Source organism: Macrotis lagotis, chromosome 2 (genome assembly GCF_037893015.1).
Source record: "Macrotis lagotis isolate mMagLag1 chromosome 2, bilby.v1.9.chrom.fasta, whole genome shotgun sequence".
Classification (NCBI taxonomy): Eukaryota; Metazoa; Chordata; class Mammalia; order Peramelemorphia; family Peramelidae; genus Macrotis; species Macrotis lagotis.
The window spans coordinates 262,827,244-262,854,210 of NC_133659.1; the positions used below are offsets into that span (position 1 = coordinate 262,827,244).

General features: G+C 42.6%; 2 protein-coding genes across 4 annotated transcripts in view; both read right to left on the bottom strand.

Annotated features, from left to right (window-relative positions):
* Positions 1 to 26,967, bottom strand: part of LOC141514904 (WD repeat-containing protein 87-like) — a 42,222-nt gene that overhangs the window by 5,356 nt on the left and 9,899 nt on the right. For 2 of the 3 annotated variants that reach the window (XM_074226075.1, XM_074226074.1), the window contains exon 3: positions 24,460 to 26,668. The exons of the other annotated variant lie outside the window; for it this stretch is intronic. In XM_074226075.1, coding sequence (XP_074082176.1) covers positions 24,476 to 26,584 — 2,109 coding nt within the window. In that variant the 5' untranslated portion in view covers positions 26,585 to 26,668 and the 3' untranslated portion in view covers positions 24,460 to 24,475. Of the gene's footprint in view, positions 1 to 24,459; positions 26,669 to 26,967 lie in introns of those variants that run through there. 3 annotated transcript variants of the gene reach the window in all.
* LOC141514902 (uncharacterized) lies at positions 5,942 to 16,503 on the bottom strand. The gene has a single exon (XM_074226072.1). It carries the CDS (start codon positions 15,044 to 15,046, stop codon positions 6,074 to 6,076), a length of 8,973 nt encoding a protein of 2,990 aa, XP_074082173.1. The 5' UTR covers positions 15,047 to 16,503; the 3' UTR covers positions 5,942 to 6,073.

A 26,967-nucleotide genomic window follows, 5' to 3' on the forward strand; every position in this document is an offset into this window, starting at 1 on the left:
CAAAGTTTGATCCCTTGTGAAGTAAGCTCACCTGAAGTTCTGATTTTTTGGAAATTATTATTTAGGATCTTATGTGATTGTTTAAGTGATATTATTCAGGAGTGATTGGTGAAAGAAATACGGTTGATGTCAGCAACCCGACAGCGTTTTGATTATGTACTCTGTAGGTGAAAGGTTTATTGGGAAAGACTGGAAAGGCAACTTTTTGGCTCACTCTAAGGTTGAATTTTCCTAACTTGATTTCCCCAAGCAATATTTGGAAATGTTTCACCTGGCAGATTTAAAATGTCACTTAAGGTATTTGGATATCTACATGATCTCTGCATGGAAACTGACATCAAATAAATAAAGGAATTTTCCTTTCTTATGTCCCTGATCTTTATGGTTAATTGCTATAACCATGTCGTGATCAATATTAAAATCAGTATAGAATTTATGTCATGTTTACCTACAGTTATCAAAATTCTTAATAGGCAAGTGAGCTAGTATATTTGACATTCGTTGTAAACTAAATGATGTTCCTACAGTAATTAAGTTCCTTTAATTATTTTTTTCAAAAGGCTAAGGGAATAGATAAGGAAATATTATAAATGTTTTTGTGATATCAGGATATGGCTTTCATAGCTATCTCAAATGCTGTTTTCAGGAAAGAAACGTTAATCAACTAAGTATATAAGAAGAATGACCTTGTCTATCTTTAAAATATTATAAAGAGAAATTCATTTACAGATAAGGATTTTATTCATTTTTTTAGGGTTTTGCAAGGCAATGGGGTTAAGTGGCTTGCCCAAGACTACACAGCTAAATAATTATTAAGCGTCTGAGCTCATATTTGAACTCAGGTCCTCCCGACTCCAGGGCCGGTGCTCTATCCACTGTGCCACCTAGCTGCCCCAATTTTATTTCTTTTTAAACATTAGCAAAAAGTTAAATCTTTTCCTTGTAAATCATTACTTGATTCTAAAATAATTATCAAGGTGTATAAATTACAAGTTCAAGTTAATTTGTAAATCTTTAATGAATTCACTTTTGTAGTGGAATTCTTATTTTTATGGAAGTTTATTTTATTATGTGGAAGAGCACCCTCCAAATGATGGAAATAAAAAAAAAATTCCGGGTATAAAACTAGGATTTTAAATTTTATTTGGAACTGAATTTTCTATATATATTTATCAATATGATAATGAGCAAGTCAAATTGAAAATTGTCATGATTTAAGAAGTTCCATAGTTTTATTTTCTAATGATGGAAATATGAGTTTTAACTTATTTAAAATTTGTGTTAAGGTGTCTTTTACTAGAAAGGAAGATTTCTGCAAATAACCTGGTTTTAAGAGGACCTTGAGAATAACATCCAAAGAAACAGAATTGCATCAGAAGATTTCAAAAGACAGGGACCTGAATTTTCCTTTAATATTTTGTGTTTCTTTTCTGTGCAGTTTATATAATAGAGTGATCTCAGTAATTCAACATTATCAATGCATTGCTCTCTTTTATGTCCTGTTATGGACCTTATATTGCCAGCCCATATTTCCTGGCAAAGTTATTCTTCCTCCAATATGCCCATAATCTCCCTAAATCTTAATTTGGTTGTTCTATGGTTGACACAAGTATCACCTTTGATCAAAATGGAGGAACGTCAAAGTATTATATTTCTTTATTCTTATAATTCTGGTCAGAATTGGTTTCTGAGCTCTAATTAGGGTTTGTAAATTTGAATATTAACCTCTGCCCTCCTCAAGGTCTGTTCTCTTCCCTCCCTCCCCCAGTTACAAGCAAAAACAAATTTCAACATTTACTTCCAAAACCTCATCTAAAAACTGTTCATGTTTCTTGATTATTTATCAGTTGGGGAATGGTTCTTATTTTTTTATAAATGACTCAGTTCTCTTCGTTTGAGAAATGAGGCCATTATCAGAGAAAATTGTTTCAATATTTTATTCCCACAGTGCTATTGCTAGCTTTATTTTCCTTCTTAATATTCCCCCATTCCCATTTATTCTATTCTAGCTCTCCTTGCACCTTGTCCCTCCTCAAAAGTGTATACTATCTGACTACCCCCTTCCACAATCGTTCCTCCCTTCTGTCACCTATAATACCCTCTCCCCTCCCCCCTTCTCCCATCCCTTTCCTCTCCTATTTTCCTTTAGGGTAAGATAGATTTCTATACCAAATTGAGTATGTATGCTATTCCCTCTCTGAGTCAATCCCGATGAGATTAGGGTTCACTCACCCTCCCCACACTTCCCCCTTTCTTCTATTACACTGCAAAAACTTCTTGCCTCTTTGATGTAAAATAACTCATTTTACCTCTCCTTTCCCTTTATCTCAGGCAAGTAGGTGGCACAGTGGATAAAGCAGCAGTCTTGGAGTCAGGAGGAGATAAAATCCAGTCTCAGACATTTGTCACTAACTAGCTGTGTGATTTTGGGCAAGTCATTTAACACTGATTGCCTTGCATTTAGGGCCATCTCCAGTCATCCTGATTCATGTCTGGCCACTGGACCCAGATGACTCTGAAGGAAAAAGTGGGTCTGGTGACTTAGCACAGCACTCGTTCACTCAAATCCAATTCATGTGCTTATCATGACATCACCTCCCTGATGTCATGGTCCTCTTCAAGAATGAAGGACAAAAAACACACCATCCCTTTCTCCCAGTATATTCCTTTCTCCCCCATTAACTCATTTTAAAAAAGTTATTATACTTTCAAATTCAACTGTCACCTGTGCCTTGTCTATAGATAAGTTCCTTTTAACTGCCTTAATAAAGGAGAAAGCTTGTATGAGTTTTAGTATTATCTTCCCATGCAGGAATATAAACAGTTCGACATTATTAAGTCCCTTATAATTTCCCTTTCTTGTTTACTTTTTTATGGTTTATTTGAGTCTTGTATTTGAAGATCGAATTTTCTGTCAACTCCTGAAAGTTTGAAAGTTCTCTATTTCATTGAATGTCCATTTTTTCCCCTGAAAGTGTATGTTCAATTTTCCTGGGTAGTTGTTTCTTGGTTGAAATCCAAGATCTTTTGCATTCTGGAATATCATTTTCCAAGTCCTACACTCCCTTAATGTAGAAGCTGCTAAATCTTGTGTTATACTGACTGTAGTTCCATTATATTTTAATTGTTTCTTTTTGACTCCTTGCAATATTTTCTTCTTGACTTCAGAGTTTTTAAATTTGGTAATAATATTCCTGGTGGTTTTCATTGGTATCTCTTTCAGGAGGTGATTGGTGAAATGTTCCAATATCTATTTTAGCCTCTGCTTCTAGGATATCAAAGTAATTTTCCTCAATAATTTATTGAGAAATGACATCTAGGCTCTTTTTGTTTGGTCATGGCTTTCAGATAGTTAAATAATTTTAAAATGATATCTCTTGGATCTTTTTTTCCAGGTCAGCTGTTTTTCCAGTCAGATATCTCACATTTTGTCTAGTTTTTCATTTTTTTGATTTTGTTTTATTGTTTCTTGATTTCTCACAAGTCATCAGTTTCCATAAGCTCCATTCTACATTTTGATACATTATTTTCTTCAGAGAGTTTTTGTATCTGGCCAATTTGCTTTATAAGGCATTTTTTTTTCTCCTCATTGACCTTGTGGACTTCTTTTTCCATTTGACCCAAACTCATTTTTAAAATGTTATTCTCTTCAATTTTTTTTTTTGCTATTTTCACCAAGTTGCTGATTTGGTTTTCATGATTTCCCCACATCCTTCTCATTCCTTTTCCCTATTTATCCTCTAACTCCCTAACTTGATTTTCAAATTGTTTTTTGAGCTTTTCCATAACCTGTGACCAATTCATTTTCTTGGAGTCTTTGAATACAAACCTTTCACTTTGTTATCTTCTTCTGAGTGTGTATTTTGCTCCTCCTTAGGATCAAAGTAAGTGTCTATGGCTGGATTTGTTTTCTTGTTTGCTCATTTCCCCAGCCTATGACTCGTTCTTAACTATTTGTTAAGGTGGGGCTCTGCTTCCAGGATGGAGGAGACCCTGTCCCAAGCTTGTGAGGGTTTTTGTAACTGATTGCAGGTATTACCTGCCCTCCCCTGGGGTGGACAAGTTCTTAATTCCTCCAGAGTTCTATGAGAGGCTTTGACAGCTCTTCTGGTCTGTGTTCTGCTCTGTGGATGACCACACGCACTCCTTTATACTCTGAAACCAGGAGGCTGGTCCCTGTTCTGCTTCAGGAAGTAAACTGCTCTGCTGCTGTTCCTCTTCCTGAGATAAGAGCCACAGGTTGTGACCTAGATCTGAGTATGGGCAAAGCAACAGAGTCCTCCCTCAGGGATACAACAGACCCCTGAAGTCTCCCCTGATCCCCTTACTGCCTGTGGGGTAAGTACTCTGTAAGCAACTGCTTGATAGCTTTTTGCTGGGAGGCTCCCCAGGCCTCCTCTTGGTCCCCTAGGGCTGGGTCTGAACTGAGTCCTGCACTGGACTGGCCTCCACTCCCACTCTGGTGTGACAATTTTCCTGCTGACTTTCTCCATTGTTTTTGGCAAACTCTGGGCTGAGAGATCTGGAAACTGCCACTGCTGACATGGACCCAGTGACCTGCAGTCTGTTCCTGGATGGTTGGAGTTGGTTCCCTCCAGCATGGTCTGGGCTGTTCTGTGAGACCATTCTAACCTCAATGTAAAAGACACTTCCCTCAGATCTTCCAAGTTGCCTTGGGCTGGAAAATTGTTTCACTCTGTCTTTTTGTGGGTTCTGCCACTCTAGAATTTCATTAGAATTATCACTTAAAGGTATTTAGAGTGGTTTGGGGTGATCCCAAGGGAGTCTATACCTTTACTCTGCTATTTTGGCTCCATTCTTCTCAAGGTCTATTCTCTTCAGCTATAAATCTGAAGGCAGCTCTGTCTGTTTCAAACAACTTGTTTCCCCTGATCACATATGCAAGCTTGCAAGTTTAGCTTTCACTGTTGTATAGACAATGAGCTATAAGGATCATCCTAAGGAATCAAGAACTGGTCTGGTTATCCCAGAATAGAAGATAATAACCCTCCTTCTAAGCAAATCCTTATCAGTTCTTTCAATAAAACAGACCTTGTGAACAGGTCATGAACATGTTGAAATCATGTCAGTTTAGTGACCTCTTCATGCACTAATGTGTAAACTGATTGGTTGGCCTCCAACAATTCTATGTCTACCTTTTCTTTCTAAATATGATCTCAAAACGTTGGCAGGGTTGACATCTTTAATGTCATATCTTTAATAACCACCTCTAGGGTTTGGGTAAGATCCTAGAGAATGAAACCTACATAGCTAACATTTTTCTTTCAGTTTTGCTTTAATACTATCTTTTTAGGTTGTCACAGTTTAGTTCACAATATGAAGGAGAAATATCTCTCATCAGATAAATATTTACTACCCCAAGCTGTCTCTAACTGAAACAACCCAATTATTTCTTTCCTGAATTCCAAAATGTGCTTGAGCCAGCACAGGTGATGGGTAGCTTAGGTCTTAAGACACTCTGACCATGGAGATGTTTGGAAGATGTCTCTCTTTTTGGAGTTGTGATTTTACTAGCATAAATGACTTGATGGAGAAACTCTAATAATGGAATTTGGCTGGCTTGTACCATGCAGCTTAATGTCATCTCAGAGAATTTGTTTGGGCATGTAGAAAGACTTCGATTCAGGTTCTTGGACACTGCAGCCAGCTCTCTATTCATTATATTATATTTCCTCCCACATATTCTGAGCGATACATAGATAGCTTCTACTCATACAAAAAAGGAAATGGTATATGCAATTGCTTTGTTTTTCAAGTATGCAGTAAGAAAAGCTTATATTGGTATGGCATTAAAGGGAATAGAGAAAGAAGGTAGAAACCACCCTGGGCAGAACCCAGAAGCCCAGGAGACCTGCATATCCCCCCTAAAGGCTTCATTTAATGTAATGAGAGAAGGATATGCCACTGTTTCTACTGAAAGTAAGAAATTACTTTTTATTTGGGTTGAAAAAGGCAAGGAAGGGAAGGACACTTCTTGGACCACACCTCTCCACTGGCAACACTGAGAAGCTTGGAGGCAGGATTCTTCCACGAGCACCTGGAGGGAAAAGGGTCAGTGTTTGAAGGTACGGTTCGGGTCTGGGATGTGGGGCAGCCTGTCAGCATGCATGGGGTCAGACTGGTCCAAACTCTTCCAGGTCATTTCCATGATCCCATATTGTGAATTGCCTCCTGGTAAAAATGTGTGTACTTGGTTCCGCCCAGGCAGGGGCAGGACCATTTTGAATTTGGATTGATCTGAGGCTTGGCAGGGTCTGCAATGTAAATGGCATAGGATGCGTTCCCCAGGTACCTCATGTTTAGCTTTGAGCGCCTTCTTATAGACTATGTCCAGTGGTGGTTGCTCTGGTTTCTGCAAGAGTTCATTTAGCAGTGTATGAATCCTGGTGTGCCTGAGATGGTATAGGTCCAGGATCTGGTTGAACTGATCCTCCCAGGAGGAATGGTCTTGCTTACAGCGCTCTTGCAGACGGACTAAGACATGGTATAGGGCCACAAAAGTTTCCCATGGAAGCATATCCTGTGGAAGAACAGCAGGGCATTTCTTGGCGCGCTTCCCCAAATCCCTCTGCAGGGAACTGATCTTTCTTTTCCAAGTCCGTATGTCCCTTTTCAGTTGCTGTATCAAAGGTAACTTTTGCACATTGTCAGAAGCACTCTGGGGCATATCTCTCAAGGATGACAAAGCTGACACGCCCTTGTCCTTCAACATCATTGAAAATTGCTTTTCCCAGTTCTGGAGGGCTATAGGTTCTGAGCCTTTCATAGTGGTGGAAGGGGTAGTAGAGATCCTGGTAGCCAAAGGAGTGAGTAGGCTAGTGGTGGGGATGGTAGCTGGAACAGTGGCAGGGATGGACACCACTGACACTGACTCAGTTTTGGTTTTGAGCAGATGCTTACTCTCCTCTCTCTTGATGGGAGGGATGACTTTCAAACGCCCTGGGCCTATGGTGATTTTCTTCTTCTCAGCCTGGGAGAGTTGGGGCCCAGTGTCAGGCAGCCTTCTCTGGGGTGAAGTGATGGCTTTCAGGGCTGCCAAGTGCAGCCATTCTCTTTGTGACTCTGAAAGAGCCTTAGCTAGCAGTTGGACCAAGTGTTGGAAGGTATTTGGGGAAAGTTGCTTCTGGTCCTGGAAATTCTGCAGGGTGACTTTCAGCCACTCCCGATCAATCTCACTAAGGTCCAGGGTATCATCAGCAAGACTGAGGTCAGCTGCCTTTAAGGGTATTCCCAGCATGATCTGCTGCAGCAGTTGAAACCACTTTTCCTTGTCCTCTCTCTTTTTCTTCTCTTTTTTGGGTACATCAAAGGGGACTTTGAGTTTTTTGAGCTGGTGAAACTTCAGGGGGGACTCCTTTTCTTCCTTTATTTGACCTGTGACCTTCTCTTCCAGATTCACTGCTTCTGCAGGCTTCAAAAGCTTATCCTCAAAATGATCTAGAGAGACTTTCTTCTGGATAGTTGCCTTTAAACTGGTGACTTCCCTTGAATTGGGAATTATATCTTTAAGTTTCTTCATGGTTTCCTGGTACTTATCTTCTTCCCCCACCAGGGGGAAAAAGGCTGACTTCACAGTTTCAAACCCCATGTATTTCTTTTCAACTGTCCTGCCTTTAAGTGTCCCCAAAATTCCTTCCTTTGAGATGATTGGCCTCTTTTCCACAGTTATTTCAGTGATTTGAGATATGTCTTTCTCTTCTTCCTCCTTCTGTTCCTTCTCCTCTCCCTCCTCTCCTTCTTCCATTGCCTCTGGCACTTTGTCCAAGCCAGGTTCCTGGAATATGCTGGTTCCCTGCTCTTCCTTCTTAAGTTTTTGAAGCTTCATTTGAAGCCACTTCAAGCTCTTCAGCTCCTGAATCTCCTCTTTCTCCTCCTTGGTCATCTCAGCCTCTTTATACAATTTGGCTCTCTCCTTCACAGTCAACTTCTGTTCCTTCATGGCAATTTTCAACTCCCTGGAATAGATTGACATCTCCAACTGGGACAACTTGGTATCTTCCTTGACCAGTCTTCTATCTATGTCAGCCAGTCTTTCCCCATGATAAGCCAGATGCTCCTCTCTTAGGGCCACTTCATTCTCTTTCAGGAGTTTCTCTGGAACTTCAGAAACTCTACTCATCTCTTCCTCTGTCAGAAAAGCCTCTTCCTCCATTTTCTTGCTCTTTTCCTTAGCCAACTCTTTTTCATCCTCCAGTAATCCTCTTTCTTTCTGCAGCTGCCTCCTCCTTTGCCTGAGCTCCTGCCTCATGGCTGCCCTTTTCTCATAGTTCTTATCTTCCATCATAGCTCTCAATTCCCTGGACAATTTACTCTCCTCCTGAAGCTTCTTCCTCTCCTCCCAGAGATTTCTCCTCTGTTCACCACCCACCTCAGGTTCCTTTGGCTTTTTCCATTTGGACCCCTCACTCAATTCTTCATGCTCAACAAGTTCACTTTCTTCCAAGATGGACAGCTTCTCTCTCTCCTTGGAGGATTCACTCACTTCCCCCATGAAAGAAGGTTCTACTCTTCCAGTCCTTTGGAGTTGCCTCTTTTCTCTCTCTATTTTCTTCTCCTCTTGAATCTTCTTCTTTCTTTCCCTCAGCAAAATCCCCTCTATAAAGAGCTCCTTTTCCTCCATGGCCACTTCTTTCTCTTCCTTATCTAGTCTTTTCCTCTTTGCCCTGAGTGTCATTTTGTGAAAAAGAAAGTTCTCTTCCCTCATGAACTCTTTGCCTTGGCTCAGCTCTATCTCCTTCTGCAACAACAACCTCTTCTTCTGGAGTTGCTCCTTCTTCTCCTTGATTACCTCTGCCTTTTCTGCCATGAGCTCCTTATCTTTTAGCAACAACTGGATAGCTCTCCTAGGGAATTTAAATTCCTTCACCATGGAATTAACCATTTTCTCCCTTGTTGATCGTCTCTGGTCAGGTAACAGCTCTCCCTGCTTCTGAAGCATATTCAACATTTTCTCTACCAGCATGTGTTCTTGCTCCAGGAGCATCTTCTTGTCATACATCTCCTCCTTAGATGGCCACTCATCAGATGACCCCTTCACAAACTGCCTCTGTTCAGGTGGTCTCTGTATAGGTAGTCTCTCTTCAGATAGTCGTTCTTTGAATAGTCCTTCCTCAGATGTTCCCCCTTCAAATAACTTCTCTGATGTCACCTCCTTAAGTGTTCTCTTATGTGATCTCTCCTTAAATGGTCTTTTCTTAGGTGGCCTCTCCTTAGGCAATATCTCCTCAGATCCCTTTTCAGATAAGTTTTCCCCAGATGGTCTTGCTTCAGAGAACTCTTTCCCAGATGGTCCCTCTTCAGACACCTCCTCCTCATATGTTATCTCTTTTAATGGTCTCTTCTTATGTGGCTTCTCCTTATGTGACCTCCTCTTAGGTAGCCTCTTCTGAGATGGTTCTTCAGAAGATAACTCTTCCTCAGATGTCACCTCCTTAGATAGCTTCTTCTCAGGTGGCCTCTCCCTAGGTGCTCTCTCCTTAGATGGCCTCTCCTTAGATGCTCTCTCCTTAGATGGCCATTCTTTAGATGGACTCTCCTTAGATGGCCTTTCCTCAGATGATCCTTCTTCAGACCTCACCTCTTTAGTAGGTCTCTTCTTGGGTGGCTTTTCCATAGGCATCTTCTCCTTAGATGGTTTCTCCTTAGGCATCCTCTCCTTAGTCAGCTTTTCCTTGGGTAGCCTCTCCCTAGAAAGTCTCTCATCATATGGTTCCTCTTTAGACACCTCCTCCTCAGTTGGCCTCTTCTGAGGCAACTTTTCCCTAGATGGCCTCTCCTCAGATGATCTCTCTTTAGGCACTTCCTCCTCAAACATCACCTCTTTAGTAGGTCTCTTCTTGGGTGGCTTTTCCATAGGCATCTTCTCCTTAGATGGCCTCTCCTTAGGCATCCTCTCCTTAGTAGGCTTTTCCTTGGGTAGCCTCTCCCTAGAAAGCCTCTCATCAGATGGTCCCTCTTTAGACACCTCCTCTTCAAACATCATCTCCTTAGTTGGCCTCTTCTTAGGTGGACTCTCCTTAGGCATCCTCTCCTTAGTAGGCTTTTCCTTGGGTAGCCTCTCCCTAGAAAGCCTCTCATCAGATGGTCCCTCTTTAGACACCTCCTCTTCAAACATCATCTCCTTAGTTAGCCTCTTCTTAGGTGGACTCTCCTTAGGCATCCTTTCCTTAGTTGGCTTTTCCTTGGGTAGCCTCTCCCTAGATGGCCTCTCCTCAGATGATCCCTCTTTAGACACCTCCTCCTCCAACATCATCTCCTTAGTTGATCTCTTCTTAGGTAGCCTTTTCTTAGCTATCCTCTCCATAGAGGACCTTTCCTCAGATGGTTCCTTTTCAGATGGTCCTTCCTCAGATGGTCCCTCTTCTGACACTTCTTCTTCAAAGGTCATCTCCTTAGTTGGTCTCTTCTTCAGTGGCTTCTCCTTAAGCAGCCTCTCCAAAGATGATCCTTTTTCAGATGGTCCCTCTTCAGACACCTCCTCCTCAAACATGACTTCTTTAGTTGGTCTCTTCTTTGGTGGCCTCTCCATATTTGGCCTCTCCTCAGATGGTCTCTCTTCAGACATTTCATCCTTAATTGTCACTTCCTTATAAGGCCTTTCCTTAGGTGGCCTCTTTTTAGATGGCCTCTCATCAGATGGTCTCTCTTCAGATGGCCTTTCCTCAGATGGTCCCTCTTCAGACACCTCCTCCTCAAGCATGACTTCTTTAGTTGGTCTCTTCTTCGGTGGCCTCTCCATATTTGGCCTCTCCTCAGATGGTCTCTCTTCAGACATTTCATCCTCAATTGTCACTTCCCTATAAGGCCTTTCCTTAGGTGGCCTCTCCATATTTGGCCTCTCCTCAGATGATCTCTCTTCAGACACTTCCTCCTCGGATGGTACCATCTTAGATGCCCTCTCCTTAGGCATCCTCTCTTGAGATGGTCTCTCCTCAGATGGGTTTTCCTTGGGCAGTCTCTCCTTGGATGGTCTCTTCTCAGATGTTCCCTCTTCAGACTTCTTCTCCTCAAACATCACCTGCTTAGATGGCTTCTTCTTAAGTGGCTTCACCTCAAAAAGTTTCTCTTTAGATGGCCTCTTCTCAGATGGTCCCCTTTTAGATAGCTCTTCCCCAGATGGTACCTCTTCAGTCACCTCCTCCTCAAACATAACTTCCTTCGATGGCCTCTTCTTAGGCAGCCTCTCTTTAGATGATCTCTCCTCAGAGGGACCCTCTTCAGATGACTCTTTCTCAAAAGATACCTGCTTAGATGGCTTCTTCTTAAGCAGTGTAGTCTTAAATGGCCTCTCCTTAGTGGGCTTCTTCTTAGGTGGTCTTTCTTTAGATGGCCTCTCTTTAGGCAGCCTCTCCTCAGATGGTCTCTCTTCAGATACCTTCTCCTCAAATATCACCTCTTTAGAGAGTCTCTCAGATGGCTTCTTCTTTGATGATCTCTCAAATGATTCCTTTACAGATGGCCCTTCCTCAGATAGTCCTTCTTCAAATATCTCCTCATCAAATGTCACCTCCTTGGATGGCGTCTCCTTTGGCACCCTCTCCTCGGATGGTCCCTCTTCAGACATTTCATCCTCAATTGTCACTTCCTTAGAAGGCCTTTCCTTAGGTGGCCTCTTCTTAGATGGCCTCTCATCAGATGGTCTCTCTTCACATGGCCCTTCCTCAGATGGTTGCTCTTCAGACACCCCCTCCTCAAACATCACTTCCTTAGATGGCCTCATTTTAGGTGGCCTCTCCTTAGGCAACCTCATCTTAGCTGGCCTCTCCTTATATGACTTCACTTTAAGTAACCTCTCCTCAGATGGTCCCTTTTCAGATGGCTCTTGCTTCGATAGTTCCTCTTCAGATACCCCCTCTTTAAACATCACTTCCTTAGATGGCCTCTCCTTAGGTGACCTCCTCTTAGATGGCCTCTCCTGAGAAGGTTCCTCTTCAGAAGGCTCTTCCTCAAATGATTCCTCTTCAGACACCCCCTCCTTAAGTGTTCCCTCCTTGTATTCACTCACTTTAGGAAGCTTCTCCTTAGACAGCCTCTCCTCAGATGTTGCTTCTCTAGCTGTCCCTTCCATATATGGGACCTCTTTAGACACCTCCTCCTCAATTTTCACCACCTTAAATGGCTTCTTAGGCAATCTCTTCCTAGATGGCCTCTCCTTCAATGGCCTCTCCTCAGATGGTGCCTCTTCAGAAGACTCTTCCTCAAATAGTTCCTCTTCAGGCACCCCTTCCTTAGATGGCTCCACTTTATATTCCCTCTCTTTAGGTGCCCTTTCCTTAGACCGTCTAACCTTAGGTGGTCTCTTCTTAGGCAGTCTCTCTTTAGATGTGCTGTCTTCAGATAGTGCCTCTTCAAATATCTCTTCCTTATATGGTTCCTCTTCAGACACCTCCTCCTCAAACATCACCTCCTTAGATAGTTTCTTCTTAGGCAATGTCACCTTAGATGGCCTCTCCTTAGATGGTCCCTCTTTATGTGGTCTCTTTTTTGGAAGCCTCTCCTTAGATGGTCTCTCCTCAGATGGTGCCTCTTCAGATATCCCTTCCTCAGATATTTCCTCTTCAGACTCCCCCTCCTCAAATGTCCCCTCCTTAGACAGCCTCTCCTTAGATGACCTCTCCTTAGATGGCTTCCCCTTAAGTGGCCTCTCCTTAAGCAGTCTCTCCTTAAATGACCTGTCCCTAAATGAACTCTCTTTAGGTGGTCTCTTATCAGATGGTTCCTCTTCAGATACCTTCTCCTCAAAAGCTTCCTCTTTAGATAACTTCTCCTTAGATGGCTTCTCTTCAGGCAGCCTCTCCTCAGTAAGCCTATCTTTAGGCAGTTTTTCTTTTGCCAACCTCTCCTTAGGAGGCTTCTTCTTAAGCAGCCCTTCCTCAGGGAACTCCTCCTTAAGCAGCCCCTCCTTAGATGGCTTCTCCTTAGGCAGTTCCTCCTGAGATGTCTTTTCCTTCAGCTTCTCCTTAAGTAGCACCTCCTTAGCTGTCTTCTCCTTAGGCAGCTTCCCCTTAGATCTCTCCTTAAGAAGCTTCTCATCCTTAGTAGGCTTCTCCTCAGGCAGCCCCTCCTTTAGTGACTTCTTAGGAAGCTTCTCCTTAGGTAGTCCCTCCTTAGATGGCTTCTCCTTAGGCAGCCCCACCTTCCAAGACTTCTCCTTAGATATCTCCTCCTTAAGCAGAACCTCCTTAATAGGCTTCTCTTCAGACAGTACCTCCTTAAGAGACTTGTCTTTAGGCAGCATCTCCTTAAGAGGTTTCTCCTTAGGTAGCCCCTCCTCAGCTTGCTTCTCCTCAGGCAGCTCTTCCTTAGATGATTTCTCCTTAGGTAGACCTCCCTTTTGTGGTTTCTCCTTCGGCAGCCCCCCCTTCAGAGGCTTCTCCTTAGCCAGTTTCTCCTCAGGCAGGCCTTCTTTAGGCAACTTCTCCTTAGGCAGTTTCTCCTTGGGGAGCTTTTCCTTAGGTAGTTTCTCTCCAGGCAGTCTCTCCTTGGGCAGATTCTCGTCAGACAGTCCTGATTTATATGGTTTCTCTTCTGGAAGCCTCTCCTTCGGCAGTCTCTTCTCACCCTCTTCAGGTAGCCCTTTCTCAGACAGTGACCCCTTCTTATGCAGTTCTTTTGCTATACTCATTTCCAGTCCCTCTTCCAAGGGTCTCTTCTCTAGATGTTCTGTTTCCTCTTGAGGCTTCCTTTCCTTATGCCTTTCTAATCTTTCCTGTAGGTCTGGTAACATCCTGTCCATTTCAGTAGCCTTCTTCTCCCTAGTCAGCTCTCTCTTCTGATAGACAAGGAGCTGGTCCTCCTCAGAGATAAGATCTTTGGAAGCCTTCTTTGCCAAATCCCTGGCCAGCCTCCTTGCTTCCCTAGCCCTCACTGCTTCCTCCCGAGCCAGCTGCAATTTATTCTTGTACTCAAACAGAGTATCCTGGAAAAGCCTCAAGGATGACATGACTTTATCCTCTGAATCCTCAGACTCATCTTCTTTTATCTCTTTCGTTTTCTCTACTCTGGCCAGTTTCGCCTTTAACATGGCCAAATTTCTCTCTTTCTTGGCTAGTTCTTTTTCCCTCCAGGCTAGTTCTTCCTTTGTCTTGGCCAGGTCATTTTCTTCCTTGCCCAGTTTCTTCTCCTTCTTGGCCAGTCTCTTCTTTTTCTGGGATATTATCCATTCTTGCTTCTTGATTTTATCCTCTTGTAAGCTAAGGTGGTCAATATTTGAAGAAAACACTTTCTTTTTTCTTACCGTCTGAATTTTCAACTTCTCTGACTCAATTTCAGCCTCTTCCTCCTCTTTCTCTTCCTTCTCCTTAACTTCCCCTTCCTTCTCTTCCCCCTGAGAAGATGGTAGCAAAGGACAGATGGCCTGGAATAGCTCCCAGCTCGGGGACAATTTATCCAGCTTCTCCTTGGCCACGGTCACTATCTCTTGACCCAGATTCTCAGGTAAGTCTTTTTGGGAACCTGACATTCTCATGTTCACTAGTTGGAAGATGTCATCCCTCCAAGTTTCCTCTTTTCTCTGCCTATCAAAGCCAACCTTCCTCTCAGGCACCTTCCTATACTTCTTCTTCTTCTTCTTGCCCTTCTCCAATACTTGCCCCTCCCTTTCAAATTCTTCTTCCTCTTCCTCCTCCTCCACATTCTTCCCAGCTTTATGCTTCTTCTTTTTAGATCCCTTGACCCACTTCTGGGGTATCCCCTTGGTTTCCTTTGTGGTCTTCTTGATTTGGATATTTCTCAGGAACTTCAGGCTCACATCAGCAAAATTATTCAGGGCTTCTTGGTCCCTATAATCCACTGGTGTCAACTTTTGTACCTCCTGTCTCCCCATCCTGGATTCGCTCTGTTGAATTTGTGGGGCCGACGAGACTGTATGGAGACTGACATCCCCTTTCTTTCTTTCTTTCTCAGCACCTTCCAACTTGGCCATTTCATGGAGAGGAGATAGTTTGTGCTTTTCAATATCTTGTCTTTTACCTCTGAGCTTCTTGAGGGAATCAAAAAATTTGAATCTTGCTGTAGGAAAACACATACAACATGATGTGAGGAATGAGAGAACCTGTCTCTGAATCTAGGGTAAGCTGACCAGAACCCCTAAAAGTCCAAAGAGAGGGTCAAAGATACAGCCCATCTCTGGCCTCTATTTCAAGTACAAGTATTTCAAGGGAAACTGATGCCTAGTCCTTAATCCCAGTCCAACTGGTTTGGAAATGTAATGGAGTCATCCTGGACTCCTCCCTTCTTTGTCCAGCCTAATCAATTCTGTTCACCAGGTGGTGCCATAGTTCAGAGTGGAACTTGGCCTGGAACAAGAAAAACTAATCTTCTGAGTTCAAATGCAGTTTCAGACAATTGCTAGTAGTGTGTCCCCTGAGTACCTCACTTAACCCTGCTTGCCTCAGTTTCCTCATCTGTAAAATGAACTGGAGAAGGAAATAGCAAACTACTTCCATCTCTTTGTCAAGAAAATTCCAAATAGAATTGCAAAGAGTTGGACAAGACAAGTTAATTCTGTCATGTCACAATTTCTTTTTCTTTATCTCTCCTGTGTCCATCCTATGGCTAATTCCACTTTTCTAGGCTTCACTTTCTTCTTCCTAGCATCTGAATCAGAGACATGCCCTGGTGAACTTAACTCTTTCAGTTCTGGAATTCTAACCCTGGGTTTATCTTCTTGTGATTGCCAAACAGGTCCCCAGGCTATTTCCCAATTTCAATTAGCCTCAGTCTTCCCTACTTGAACCTGTGAATAGGCTGTCTCCTTTGTGTGGATTGGAATGACAATTACCTCTTAAAAGCAATAAAGATTCACCCTTCACACTCTTCCATCTCCCTGCTGCCTTATCCATATCCTCTCTATTGAGAGGACTATTTCTTTGGATGAACCAAATCTAGCCCAGTATCTTGCATGTGGTAGGGGATTAATAATGTGGAATTGAATAAAATGGAAGGGAAAAGCAAATGGGATGTCCAGAGGTCATTCAACTGCTGTCAAAGAGTATGAAGGACCTGACAAAGGCAATTCAAGACACCATACATTTCTGTGGAAAGATCCTGGACTGATGAGATAGGTGGACAAAGTTTGGGGAGAAAGTCAATGTTTTGGTAACTATAATTCAATATAATTGGTTTCTTTTCTAATCCTATGCATTGTAGTTATGATTTTAGAGTATTATATCAATAATCAGTATATATTAATTATTTAATTTAGATTAAAAAAATTATTCTGAGAAGTCTGCACAGGCTCTTCCACACTGTCACAAGATACCAAACCACAGAGAAGTTAAGAACCCCTGATTTAGACTAAGTGTGAAAAGTCTTTAAAAGCTATTTCAGAGAGTGAAATGATAGAAGCCTCCAAGTGTATTCTATAAGATGGAACACTTAGTAATGTCTCTTAAGGATTTTCCTTTCAAAAATTACTAGCATGCATCTGAGGAGCAAAGGTTGGACTGAGCTGTGGAAAAGAAGGAGAGCTGTCAAGCAGGACCATACTTAATTTGTCAGGTGTTTTTGGGGTTCCCTCTTTCTTCTTTCTTTCTCTTTCTTTTCTTTTCTTCTTTTTCTTTTCTTTTCTTTTCTTTTCTTTTCTTTCTTTCTTTCTTTCCTTCCTTCTTCTTTCTTTCTTTCCTTCCTTCCTTCCTTTTTCTTTTCTTTCTTCTTTCTTTTTTTTTCTTTTCTTTCTTTCCTTCTTCTTTCTTTCTTTCTTTCTTTCTTTCTTTCTTTTTTCTCTTTCTTTCTTTCTCCTTCCTTCCTTCCTTCCTTCCTTCCCTCTTCTCTTTGATTTTTCATCCTTTCTTCTTTTTCCTTTATCTTGTTAACATTTATTCTAAAAATACTTTGAGTTTTAAATTTTTCCTCCACCCATTGAGAAGGGAAACAATAAGATTTCAACTGTACATTTGAAGTCATTGCAGAACATATTTCTGTTTTTGGTTGTAGTTTAAGAACTGGAACTGGAAATACCTTCAGAAAGGGTTTGGAGGGCTTTCTGTGTTTCTTTTTCTTATCTGCTCCACCCTTCATTTGACTCTTTGGTCAATGGTGTTCAGTGGGAGAAGATGCTGATGCCCCTCTCATCCCTAAACATTGTTATTATTTTCACATTATTAAATACTTTTCCCCTTGTTGGTGGTAAGAATTAGTGCCACAATAGAATTTCCCCTTCACTGATTCCTCAACTCTTTGAAGGATGAAGCTGTAATCAAAGCACACCCAAAAGATCTAAGCTGCTTTACTTCTGATAAGAGTTCCAGCAGAGGAAGCCTGGATAAGTCCCTCATTATTGATTTTATTTTGGATTCAGATTCATAATACTTTTCAAATAATTCATCAATTTCCTCTTTCTGGGCTGGTTTCCATAATATAATTCCTGGACAATATTGATTTTGTTTCTAATGATCTTCAGCCCAGTGCTCTCCTCTATGCTTCTTTCATGTGGTTCCTGGTTTTCCTAAGTGGAGTCCATCTTCTTAATAGCCAATACTATTGTTCTTTTGAATACAGTATATCCTTCCAAAGTAAGTGGATTTTATCCTACCAAGACTAAATGATATTTGTCTGATAGGGCTCTCAAAGATTCTTTGAGATTCTTCTTAGTTTCAGGTTCAAAACTACTCGCAGTAATGTTCTTGAGCTGCCTCCATTGCATTTCCCTTTCAGAACAAGTGGGATGTATAACATAACCTCTATTGCTATAAGAAAAAAAAAGTAGACTTAAATTAGAAAGGAAACAGCCAAAAATACATGCATCCAATTCATCAAATGCTGCTCCCAAACATTTCCTTTGATACTCCCAAATTCTTGGTTGACTAGCAAGATATATCCAGTATCTTTGTTCAAATGGCTACACTAGAACCACAGTTCAGCAACTGGACTTGTCCAATGGATGAATACAGGAGGATTAATATCCCATTGTCTCTGTTGGATCGATGGTATGGATCTTGTCATTGGGTAGTTGATTCTCCATGGGTGTTGCAGCTACAAAGTTCCATAGTTGGAGATTTCATCACATTTCTTTTGTTTTGAGAATTTTGGTCACTTTTATTTTGTTTGTTGTAGCTTAAAGACACTTGATTGTGTTTCAGTTGGATTCTGAAGCTGTCAGGTAACTGAATTTCCTTTACTCTATAGGAAAAATGTCTTCTATTTCATTCCTTTCCCAGACATTGGGAGATAGTGGAAGACAGAAGGTATGCTATGTTCAATGAGATAATGAAGAGTCATATATGACTGAATGAATGAACAGTATTTGCTTCCATTGTGTTATCTTTCTGATGGGACTTCTTGGGATTAAAACAAGACTATGGAGACTTGTGACCTAAGGGGTTGACTCTTGAATCAGACATCAGATTTTTCATTGAGGTAGCTGGATGGCAGGTTGATCTTGATTATCCCAGAGTTCATAACTCTTTCTGAGTCCTGAACAGTATCATTGGACTGGAGCCTGAAGTCATTGGTTAGAGTGCAATCCACATTTCTCATTTCCACAATGATTTGCTGTGAGCCCAGTGAATCTGTCATGGGCAAAGAATGGTTTTCACTAGATGTATAGATCTCCTCCTCAACTCCTCTGCAGGCAGCACTTCAGATCACACTCCACTCCCTTTCCCTCTTCTGTGTTGTCTTCCCCTATTAAATTCATAAAATCATAGATTTGGAGCAGGGAAGGTACCTGAGATGATATCAAGTTCAACCCCCTCATTTTAGAGATAAGGCAACTAAGTAACAGAGATTGCAAGTGACTTGCCTATGGTCAGTTAAGAAATGTCTAAACCTAGTTCCAACCCCAAGCGTAGGGACTGTCTTTCTGCTAATCCTAATATTTAGCATAGTCCAAGAGCTTCTGACTGACAGATTTCTTTTGCCTATGAAAGTTAGCCTAGAGCAAGTTGGCATTAGGAGTAGGAATTAGGTATTAGGAAGATGTGGTTTGAAATCTTGCCACTGATACCTACTGTCTGTGTGAACCTGGGCAAATGATTTCATCAGGTCATCAAATCTGTGGGCAGCAGGATTAGAAATGGACTGATAACTGTTATCATTCAGTGAAATGGGATGTCTTTTGTAGTGATGGCCACTGTGGTGCCTGTTCCTTCTCTCTTTCTGTTCTGATTCATAACTGTGTTGCTTCTTTCTGCTTGCTCTCCTACAAGTTTGCCAAGTACCACTGCCCTATTTTGTGACAGGTGGAATGGACAGGGAAGATCCACTGTTGGCAGCTGCTCAGACATTCACATATTTCCCTTTATCCCTGACCCTGCATTAGGATCTTTTCTATGGGGCCACTGTTGCACATACCACACTGCCCCTAGAGTCAGGAGGGCTCATCATCCTGAGTTTAAATATAAGTTTAGACATTTTTTTAGGTTTTTTTTTTTTTGCAAGGCAAATGGGGTTACGTGGCTTTCCAAAGGCCACACAGCTAGGTAATTATTAAGTGTCTGAGGCTGGATTTGAGCCCAGGTACTCCTGACTCCAGGGCAGGTGCATTATCCACTGCACGACCTAGCCACCCCAGTTTAGACATTTCTTAACTGACCCTGGGCAAGTCACTCGCAATAACTATTACTTAGTTGCCTGATCTCTAAAATGAGGGGGTTGGGCATGATGTCTTCTCAGGTACCTTCCAGCTCCAAGGCTATGATTTTATGAATGTTTGGACCCCCAACAGAAATAGTGCATTCCAAAGGAAAATTAGGTTTAAAGGGAAAGATAGAAACGCTCAGTTTAGGGATATACTTTGAAAGAACCATGTGATCTAGTCCAATCCCCTCTTCTTAAAAAAGAGGAAACTGAGACTTGAATGAGGAAAGGTTTTTTGACCCAGATCACATGGATGTGATCAGACATTCTGCTCATTGCTTTACAAATATTATTTCATTTGATCCTCACAAACACCCCAGGAGCGAGGTGTTATTATATGGGTGAGAAAACTGAGGCAAACAGAACTGACTTGCCTAAAATCACAGCTATTAATACATGAACCTGGACTTTAAGTCAGGTCTTGCTCATTTAGGTCTAGGTATCTATCCATTGTGCCACTGGCTACATGACATGAGGCCCAGACAACTGATATGGCTTACCCTAATGTCAAAGAGGCAGTGGATAGTAGAGCTGAGACGCAAGCCCCAGTATGCTGTCTCCAGATCTATTTCTTCTGGTTGCCCTATGTTGCTTTTATAAGCAACTTTACAAGTGACTTGATTCAGTCAAGTCAATGCTGGTACTAGCCTGTAGTCAAAATTCCAACCTCTCATCCTACAGATAAGGAAACTGAGTTTACAGTAGGAGAAGGTGATCAGTAGAATCAAGAGTTTTTGTTGTGGGGATGATCCTTTCTTGGCTTCTCTTTTCTGTAGGAAGTACCTCCTCTTTCTCTCTGCTCTCATGGGAAGTCTTCCCTGGATGCCTCTCCCCCTTTCAGGGAATGAGCCATAGGCATTCTCTGTACCAGCTCTGTACCTACCCTTCTGTGGAGTTCCTTCTGTTTCTGGTTGGAGTTGAACTCAGCTCTTGCTGACTCGAGACCCCAGGCATCTATCCTATATTGATTCTTGTTCTTTGTTTTTTATGCAGATTAAAAGGAAATTCTCTGACTTTGTAAGTTCAGACTGATATGAGCTCAGAATTTTCACAGCAGGTCTGGTAGAAATTTTCCATGTAAACACCTGGGGTGGCTACTTAAACTTATATCTTTCATGTTGCCTTTGAACTGCTTCAATTGCATCTTACTCATACAGCACAGTACCCTATCTGATGAGGGCACACCATCCTGAATGGTCCTGTGCTGATGTCTCCCTGCACAATCAATTCTTTTTTAATTTTATATGTATGTATATATATATTTCATTTTATAGATTTGTTATTTGTTTTCCAGTTACATACAATGATAAACAATAAATTCATTTACAATAAATTCTTTTTGATAACTTTTTTTTTAAGTTTTTGCAAGGCAAATGGGGTTAAGTGGCTTGCTCAAGGTCACACAGCTAGGTAATCATTAATTGTCCGAGGTCCCATTTCAACTCAGGCACTCCTGATTCCAGGGCCAGTGCTCTATCCACTGCACCACCTAGCGGCCACTTTTTGATAGCATTTGAACAATATGACCAGCCCATCCTAGTTGCGCTCTCTGAACTAATATTGAAATGCTAAATAGTTTAATTTGAGAAAGTATCTCAGTGTCTGTTATCTTCTGCCAGGTGATCTTCAGAGTTTTCCTAAGATAATTGAAATGGAAGTGACTTAGATTCTCAGCATGGTGCCAGTAGACTCTCCAGGTTTCACAGGTATACAACAATCAAGTCAACATAATGGCTCTGTGGACCTTCAGTTTAGGAATCCGTGTAATAGCTCTTCTCTCCTGCACTTACTTTTGGAGTCTCCCAAATACTGAGTTAGCTCTGGCAATGCATGTGTCAACCTCATTATCAATGTATACCTCCCTGGAAAGGACATTGCCAGGGAAACTGAGCTTTTTCACAGTATTCAAAACTTCTTCATATGCTATAATCAATGGTTCCACATATGGTGTGGTGCTGGTTGCTGGAGTACCTTGGTTTTTCGTTGAATCTCAGTTTCAGAGGTTATATTGAGCGCACAATCATCTGCAAACAGAAGATCATGCACCAAATCCCCTCCACTTTGGTCTTGGCTTGTAGTATAACTTGGCACGTAAATGCAGTAGGTGATCCTTGATGCCCTACTCATCTTCAGTGAAGGCATTTAGTGACGATAACATCATGCTAAAAAGCATGGTAATAAGGAGACAGTCTTGTTTCACTCCATTGGTGACTGGATAATCATGAGAGCATCTTCACTATCCAGAACCTGGGCAAGCATGTCATCATGAAATTGATATACAATACTGATCGACTTCTCTGGGCAACCAGACTTTGATGGAACCAAAGGCCTTGGTCAGATCTACAAATATTGTATAGAGACCTCGATTTTTCTCTTGGCATTTTTTTTGGAGTTGTCAGGGAGCAAATATCAACTGCTCCTCAACCTCTTCTAAAGTCTGGCCCTCAGGTAGGTGACCATCTTCCAGGTGAAGAATTTGTTTTTTGAGTAGGATTCTAGAAAGAATCTTACCAGCAATGACTAAAAGAGAATAACTCATATGTTTACACAGAGCAATCTATTCCCTTTACCCTTATAGAGATGGATGATGGAGACATCCTTGAATTACTGACAGATAATCTCTTTTTGCCATATAACCTAGACAATTTCATTAAGTTTTTGTATGAGCAATGGACCTCCTAACTTGTAGATCTCAGTTGCAATAGAACCACAGAACCAGGTGCTGTGTTACAATAAAGGAGTCAAATGGCATTCAAAACCTCTTTTTCAGTTGGAGTTTCAGCAATGGCTGGATTGACTTCAACTTAAGGTAAACAGTCATTGGTTTCTGCATTGATTAATGACAATCTGTTAAGAATATTTTGAAAGCATTCAGCCTATCTCTCCAGGATCTTGTCCTATCGTCAATGTGGCTCTATCATCACTGAGTAGTTGGAATGCACCACATGTCTTTGACCCCACCTTCAGGGTGTGATAAAAGCACTTTGTGCCACTGACTACATGACATGAGACCCAGACAACTGATACAGTTTACCCTAATGTCAAAGAGGTAGTGAGTGACATAGTTGAGACTCAAGTCCCACTAGCCTGTTTTCAGATCTAGCTCTTCTGGTTGCCCCATGTTGTTTATAAGGCTCTGTCAAGTTGCTTCTGGTTCGAATATGTGGTTAACTATAGGTCAACCTCTTATTCTACAGATGAGGAATCTGAGTTTACAGTAGAAGAACGTGATCAGTAGAGTCAAGAGCTTTTGATGATGACCCTTCCTTGGCATCTCCCTTTTCTGTGGGAAGTTCCTCCCCTTTCCTGGATGACTCTCCCCCTTTCAACACCAGGAAATGACCTGTCAGGATTCTGTACCTCCCCTTCTGTCAAGTTCCTTCTGTTTCTGTTGGCTTCTGTCAATTTGAGAATCAGAAATATTCTGGATACCCATGAAGGCTGGGTGCTGAATGACTACTGATTGGGGCAGTAAAAAGGAAACAGTCTTGCTAATGTGGGGAGAAGGGGTCAGGTCATCATTGAGCTGGTGCTCCACCACCTCTTTTAGGTTCAGAAAGTCATGGAACCGCATCCCCAGTATCTTGTCCAAGGACTCCTCACCAATCTTCTCCTGTCTGGGAAGAACAAGATGAAGGAAACGATGCACTAGAGTGAAGTGAGGGAAGAGTCCCCCAGGACTGGCAGAGTATTCTGGGCCTTGATCAAGCCCTAGGGATAAGGAGAGGAGCCCAGGAAGGAGAGAGGCATTGGCAAGAATGGCATGAGGACCAGGGCAGATAGAAAGGGGAAGGAAAGAGTCTAACGATGGACTGAAGAAGGGAGAGGCTGGACACTCCCTCAAGGGACATTTTAGGGATCAATCCTAGTGATCACAGAAGAACCCTTTTTGTCCAATTCCATGCATTTTTAAATTATATATATTTATATATATATATATATATATATATATATATATATATATATATATATATATATATATATATATATAACCAGAGCACAGTGAAGTAAAGTACCTTGCCCATGGTCTCTCCTATCAGAGGTGAGATTAGAACCCAACTCCTCTGACTTCTTTCTCCCCTACCTCACTGGTTTTCCCGTGGGAAGAGCATAAAAGACAAAATCTCAGCAAGTTCTGGGACTGTTATTCTCTGCATGGAGGTAAGGAAAGGCTCAGATACAAGGAGAAGAGGAGCTCAGAAGAATGTAAGCTACAAGACCCTCCATCACTTACTGCATTAAGCGGAAGGTTTCCTGGTTCCTGACCATCTCCAATAAGGAGGCCTTATTCTGGATGCCAGTAAGAGTCACTGTGAGCTCCCAGGCATTTCTGTGCACACTCCCATCCCCATCCAGCAACCCACGGATCAGAGGGATAGCAAAGAGATGGCTGATGATGCCAAGCCGCTCCAGGCCCTCCCAGGCATTCTTATGGATTTTGGCCTTGAAGTGGGCTGTATCATCCAGGAGCTGCCCAACAGTTTCCAAGCGCAGTTTTGATATCACATTGTAGTTAGCAAAAATCTGCACCAAGATGTTGATGAAGTGCCTGTATTTCTCAAGTTCAACCTTGGCCATGGTTTGAAGCAGGATCCCAATGGTGCTGCAGGCTGACAAGTCAAACATCTGGCTATTTCGGTCCATGAGGTTCAGAAGCATGTCCTTAGGACCTCGGGCACTGGTCTGATCCTTCCTAAGATCAAACCTCTGCAGCAAAGCAACTAAGCTTGTCCTTGTCATACCTTAGGTCTTGCAGCGTACTCTTGGGTGGGAACTGAAGGAAGACTGGGCTACCTTCAGGCCAGAGGAGGGCCCTCACCATTGAGTAAGGGATATAGCTATCAGGGGCAATGATCCACTTCTGTCCTTGGCCAAATTAATGTGTTAAAAACTGGAAAAGGCGGAGAGTATTCCTGAGCATTAACTGTTGTTCATGGGAGTTCATGGTCAGGGGAGCCTTTTCCTCTAGAATTGGATCAAATGAGAAAACAAATTTTTGTTCCTTCTCATATTTGCTCTTCAGGATTATTTGACCATGGACCTCTTCTACCATGTGAGGGACTGTGTGGTCAAAGACAATGGTCCGCTGGTTGGCCAGGGCATCCACACTCTGGAGTTTCTGTTTTCCGTTTTCAAGGGAGACATAACGAGGCACAAAAATGCTGCTAAAGGACAAGAAGAAGCTGGGTAAGAATGGAATGGGAACTTGTTTCACTTCATCCTCAAGTTTCAGAGCAGCCAATTGGTTGAGCAAGGATTGAGGGAGCAGTTTTGTGCAGGACACCAGGTAGATACAACTGTTGAAAGTGACAAGCAGATCTCCCTGCTCATTGGCAAAGCAAACTGGGCCAAATCGCATGCTGGAGTTTAATCTGGCCAAGGAGTTGCCTTGCATGTCCCAGATTACTACAGCGCCATCACTGTCCCCTGTAACGAAGATCCCCAGGGTCAGGGAGATGTCAAAAGAGACAATTGGTTGCTTGTGCAGGCGCTCAGTCTCTTGGAAAGATGATTTCTGACTCATTTCAGAGGAGACTAAGAAGTCAGGATACTTCCAAAGTCGAAAGCGATTGTCATCAGTGATGGCACCCACAGATTTGGGCAGCAGGACCAGGTGGTGGAGGTGGCAGTTGGTTAAGATGCTGGTGAAAGCATGAAGGTTCACCTTATTGCCCTCAAAGATGACCTCTGACAGGTGTATGTAGTGATCCATGCCATAAGAACAAAACAAGGTATTCTCCTTGGAGTTGGTAGGTGATCCAGTCAGGGTGGAGATGATCAGGACAGGTCCAGAATGCAAGCGTTTCCTAGCATGAACAAAGTTGTGTGAGGACAACAAGCTCACAAGGCCACTTTTGTGCCCACAGTAGATCATTCCTTCAATGCCTTGGCCCAGGGAAGGCTTGCCATAGGCCAGACATCGTATTTGATCTTCAAGGGTAGTGCCAACTTGAAGGATGTATTTGGGCATAGATGGGCACTTGGTGGTATCAAAGATGATCACATTGGCATTGCCCATGGTCACAAACAGCTCCTTATTTTCAGGATCATAGGCTGAGGAGCCAGCTTTGTCCAGGGCTGGAAAAGGCCAGGTGAGGAACAAGAGGTTGCCAGTTATGGGACACAGGAAGCGAAAGAGGCTGTCCTCAGCATGGCAGAAGATGAGGGTCCGGTTGCTTCCACAATGGATACGATTCAAGCCGCGGAGGCTAGTACCACAGTTGTTAAATAACTGGTAGAAACAAGACATATGGTACAAGAAGAAGCTGTACTGGGAGTGGCAAAAGAAAGTGCTGTCATCGATGAACTGCAGAGAATACAGTTTGTCCTTGCAGATCCTGAACTGACGCAACAGATTGCCTGATGTCAGGTGCCACTCCTTCAGTATGCCTTCAGCCCCAGCAGTCAGCAGGGTGTGGATTTTGGCTTGGGAGTGGACCAGCACCACAGGGCCTGAATGGGCCTGGAAGCTGATGAAGGGCTTCTGTTCCATATTCTGATTCAGCTTCCAGATCTGGATCTGCCCGACCTTATTACCCGCAAAGAGGTAATCCTCAGATGAGCAGGAGCAGCAACAGGTTAAGGAGTGACCACTGGTAGGCGATGAGAAGGTTTGCTCCTCCGCCAGGTGCATATGATCCCGCCAGACAAGAATGCGCAAAAAGCTCTCACACATGGCCAAAAGGGAATTCAGGGGTCCATCCAGGCTAATCCCCTGTACCAGCTCGCTGCCAGACATGTTCAGCACCTGCAGGATATGGAGACCTTTACCTCCTGGCTCAATGACCCAAGTGACTACAGCCCCAGGGATACCTGATAGCAGCAACTCTGTCCTCTGATGATAGGCCAGGCAGCTGATGGAGAAGTGGCAAGGGACCACGCAGCACTCCTTGAAGTCAGAGCTATGATCCCCAAAGATCCGCAGAACCAAGTCACCACAGTAAGCAACCAAGACACGATGGGCTTCTGAGTAGACCAGGGCCATGACTGGTGGCAGGTGATTTAGACTGGGCACCTTTCTCTTCACCACTTCTGGTTGATCTGCTTTATTATATACCCATAGCACCGACTAGGAAGGAACAAAAGGAGAGTTTCCCGGGCACTTTGCCAACCTCAGAGAAGGCAAAGGACCCTACACCTCGAGGGACTTATAGTCTAATGGGGAGACAACATGAAAATGACTATGTACACACAAGCATTAGAATGGATAAATTTGACATAATTAACAAGGGGAAGGCACTTCCATTGAGAAGGGGTTGAGAAAGACTTCCTCTAGATGGTTGGATTGTAGGTGGACTTGAAACAATTCAGAGAAGCTAGGAAATGGAGATGAGGTTGGAGAAAGTTTTAGAGGCAGCCTTTGACAAT

Bases quoted from the DNA above. Each gene is read 5' to 3' on its own strand.
- LOC141514902 (XM_074226072.1), bottom strand. From the start codon at position 15,046: ATGTGTTTTCCTACAGCAAGATTCAAATTTTTTGATTCCCTCAAGAAG.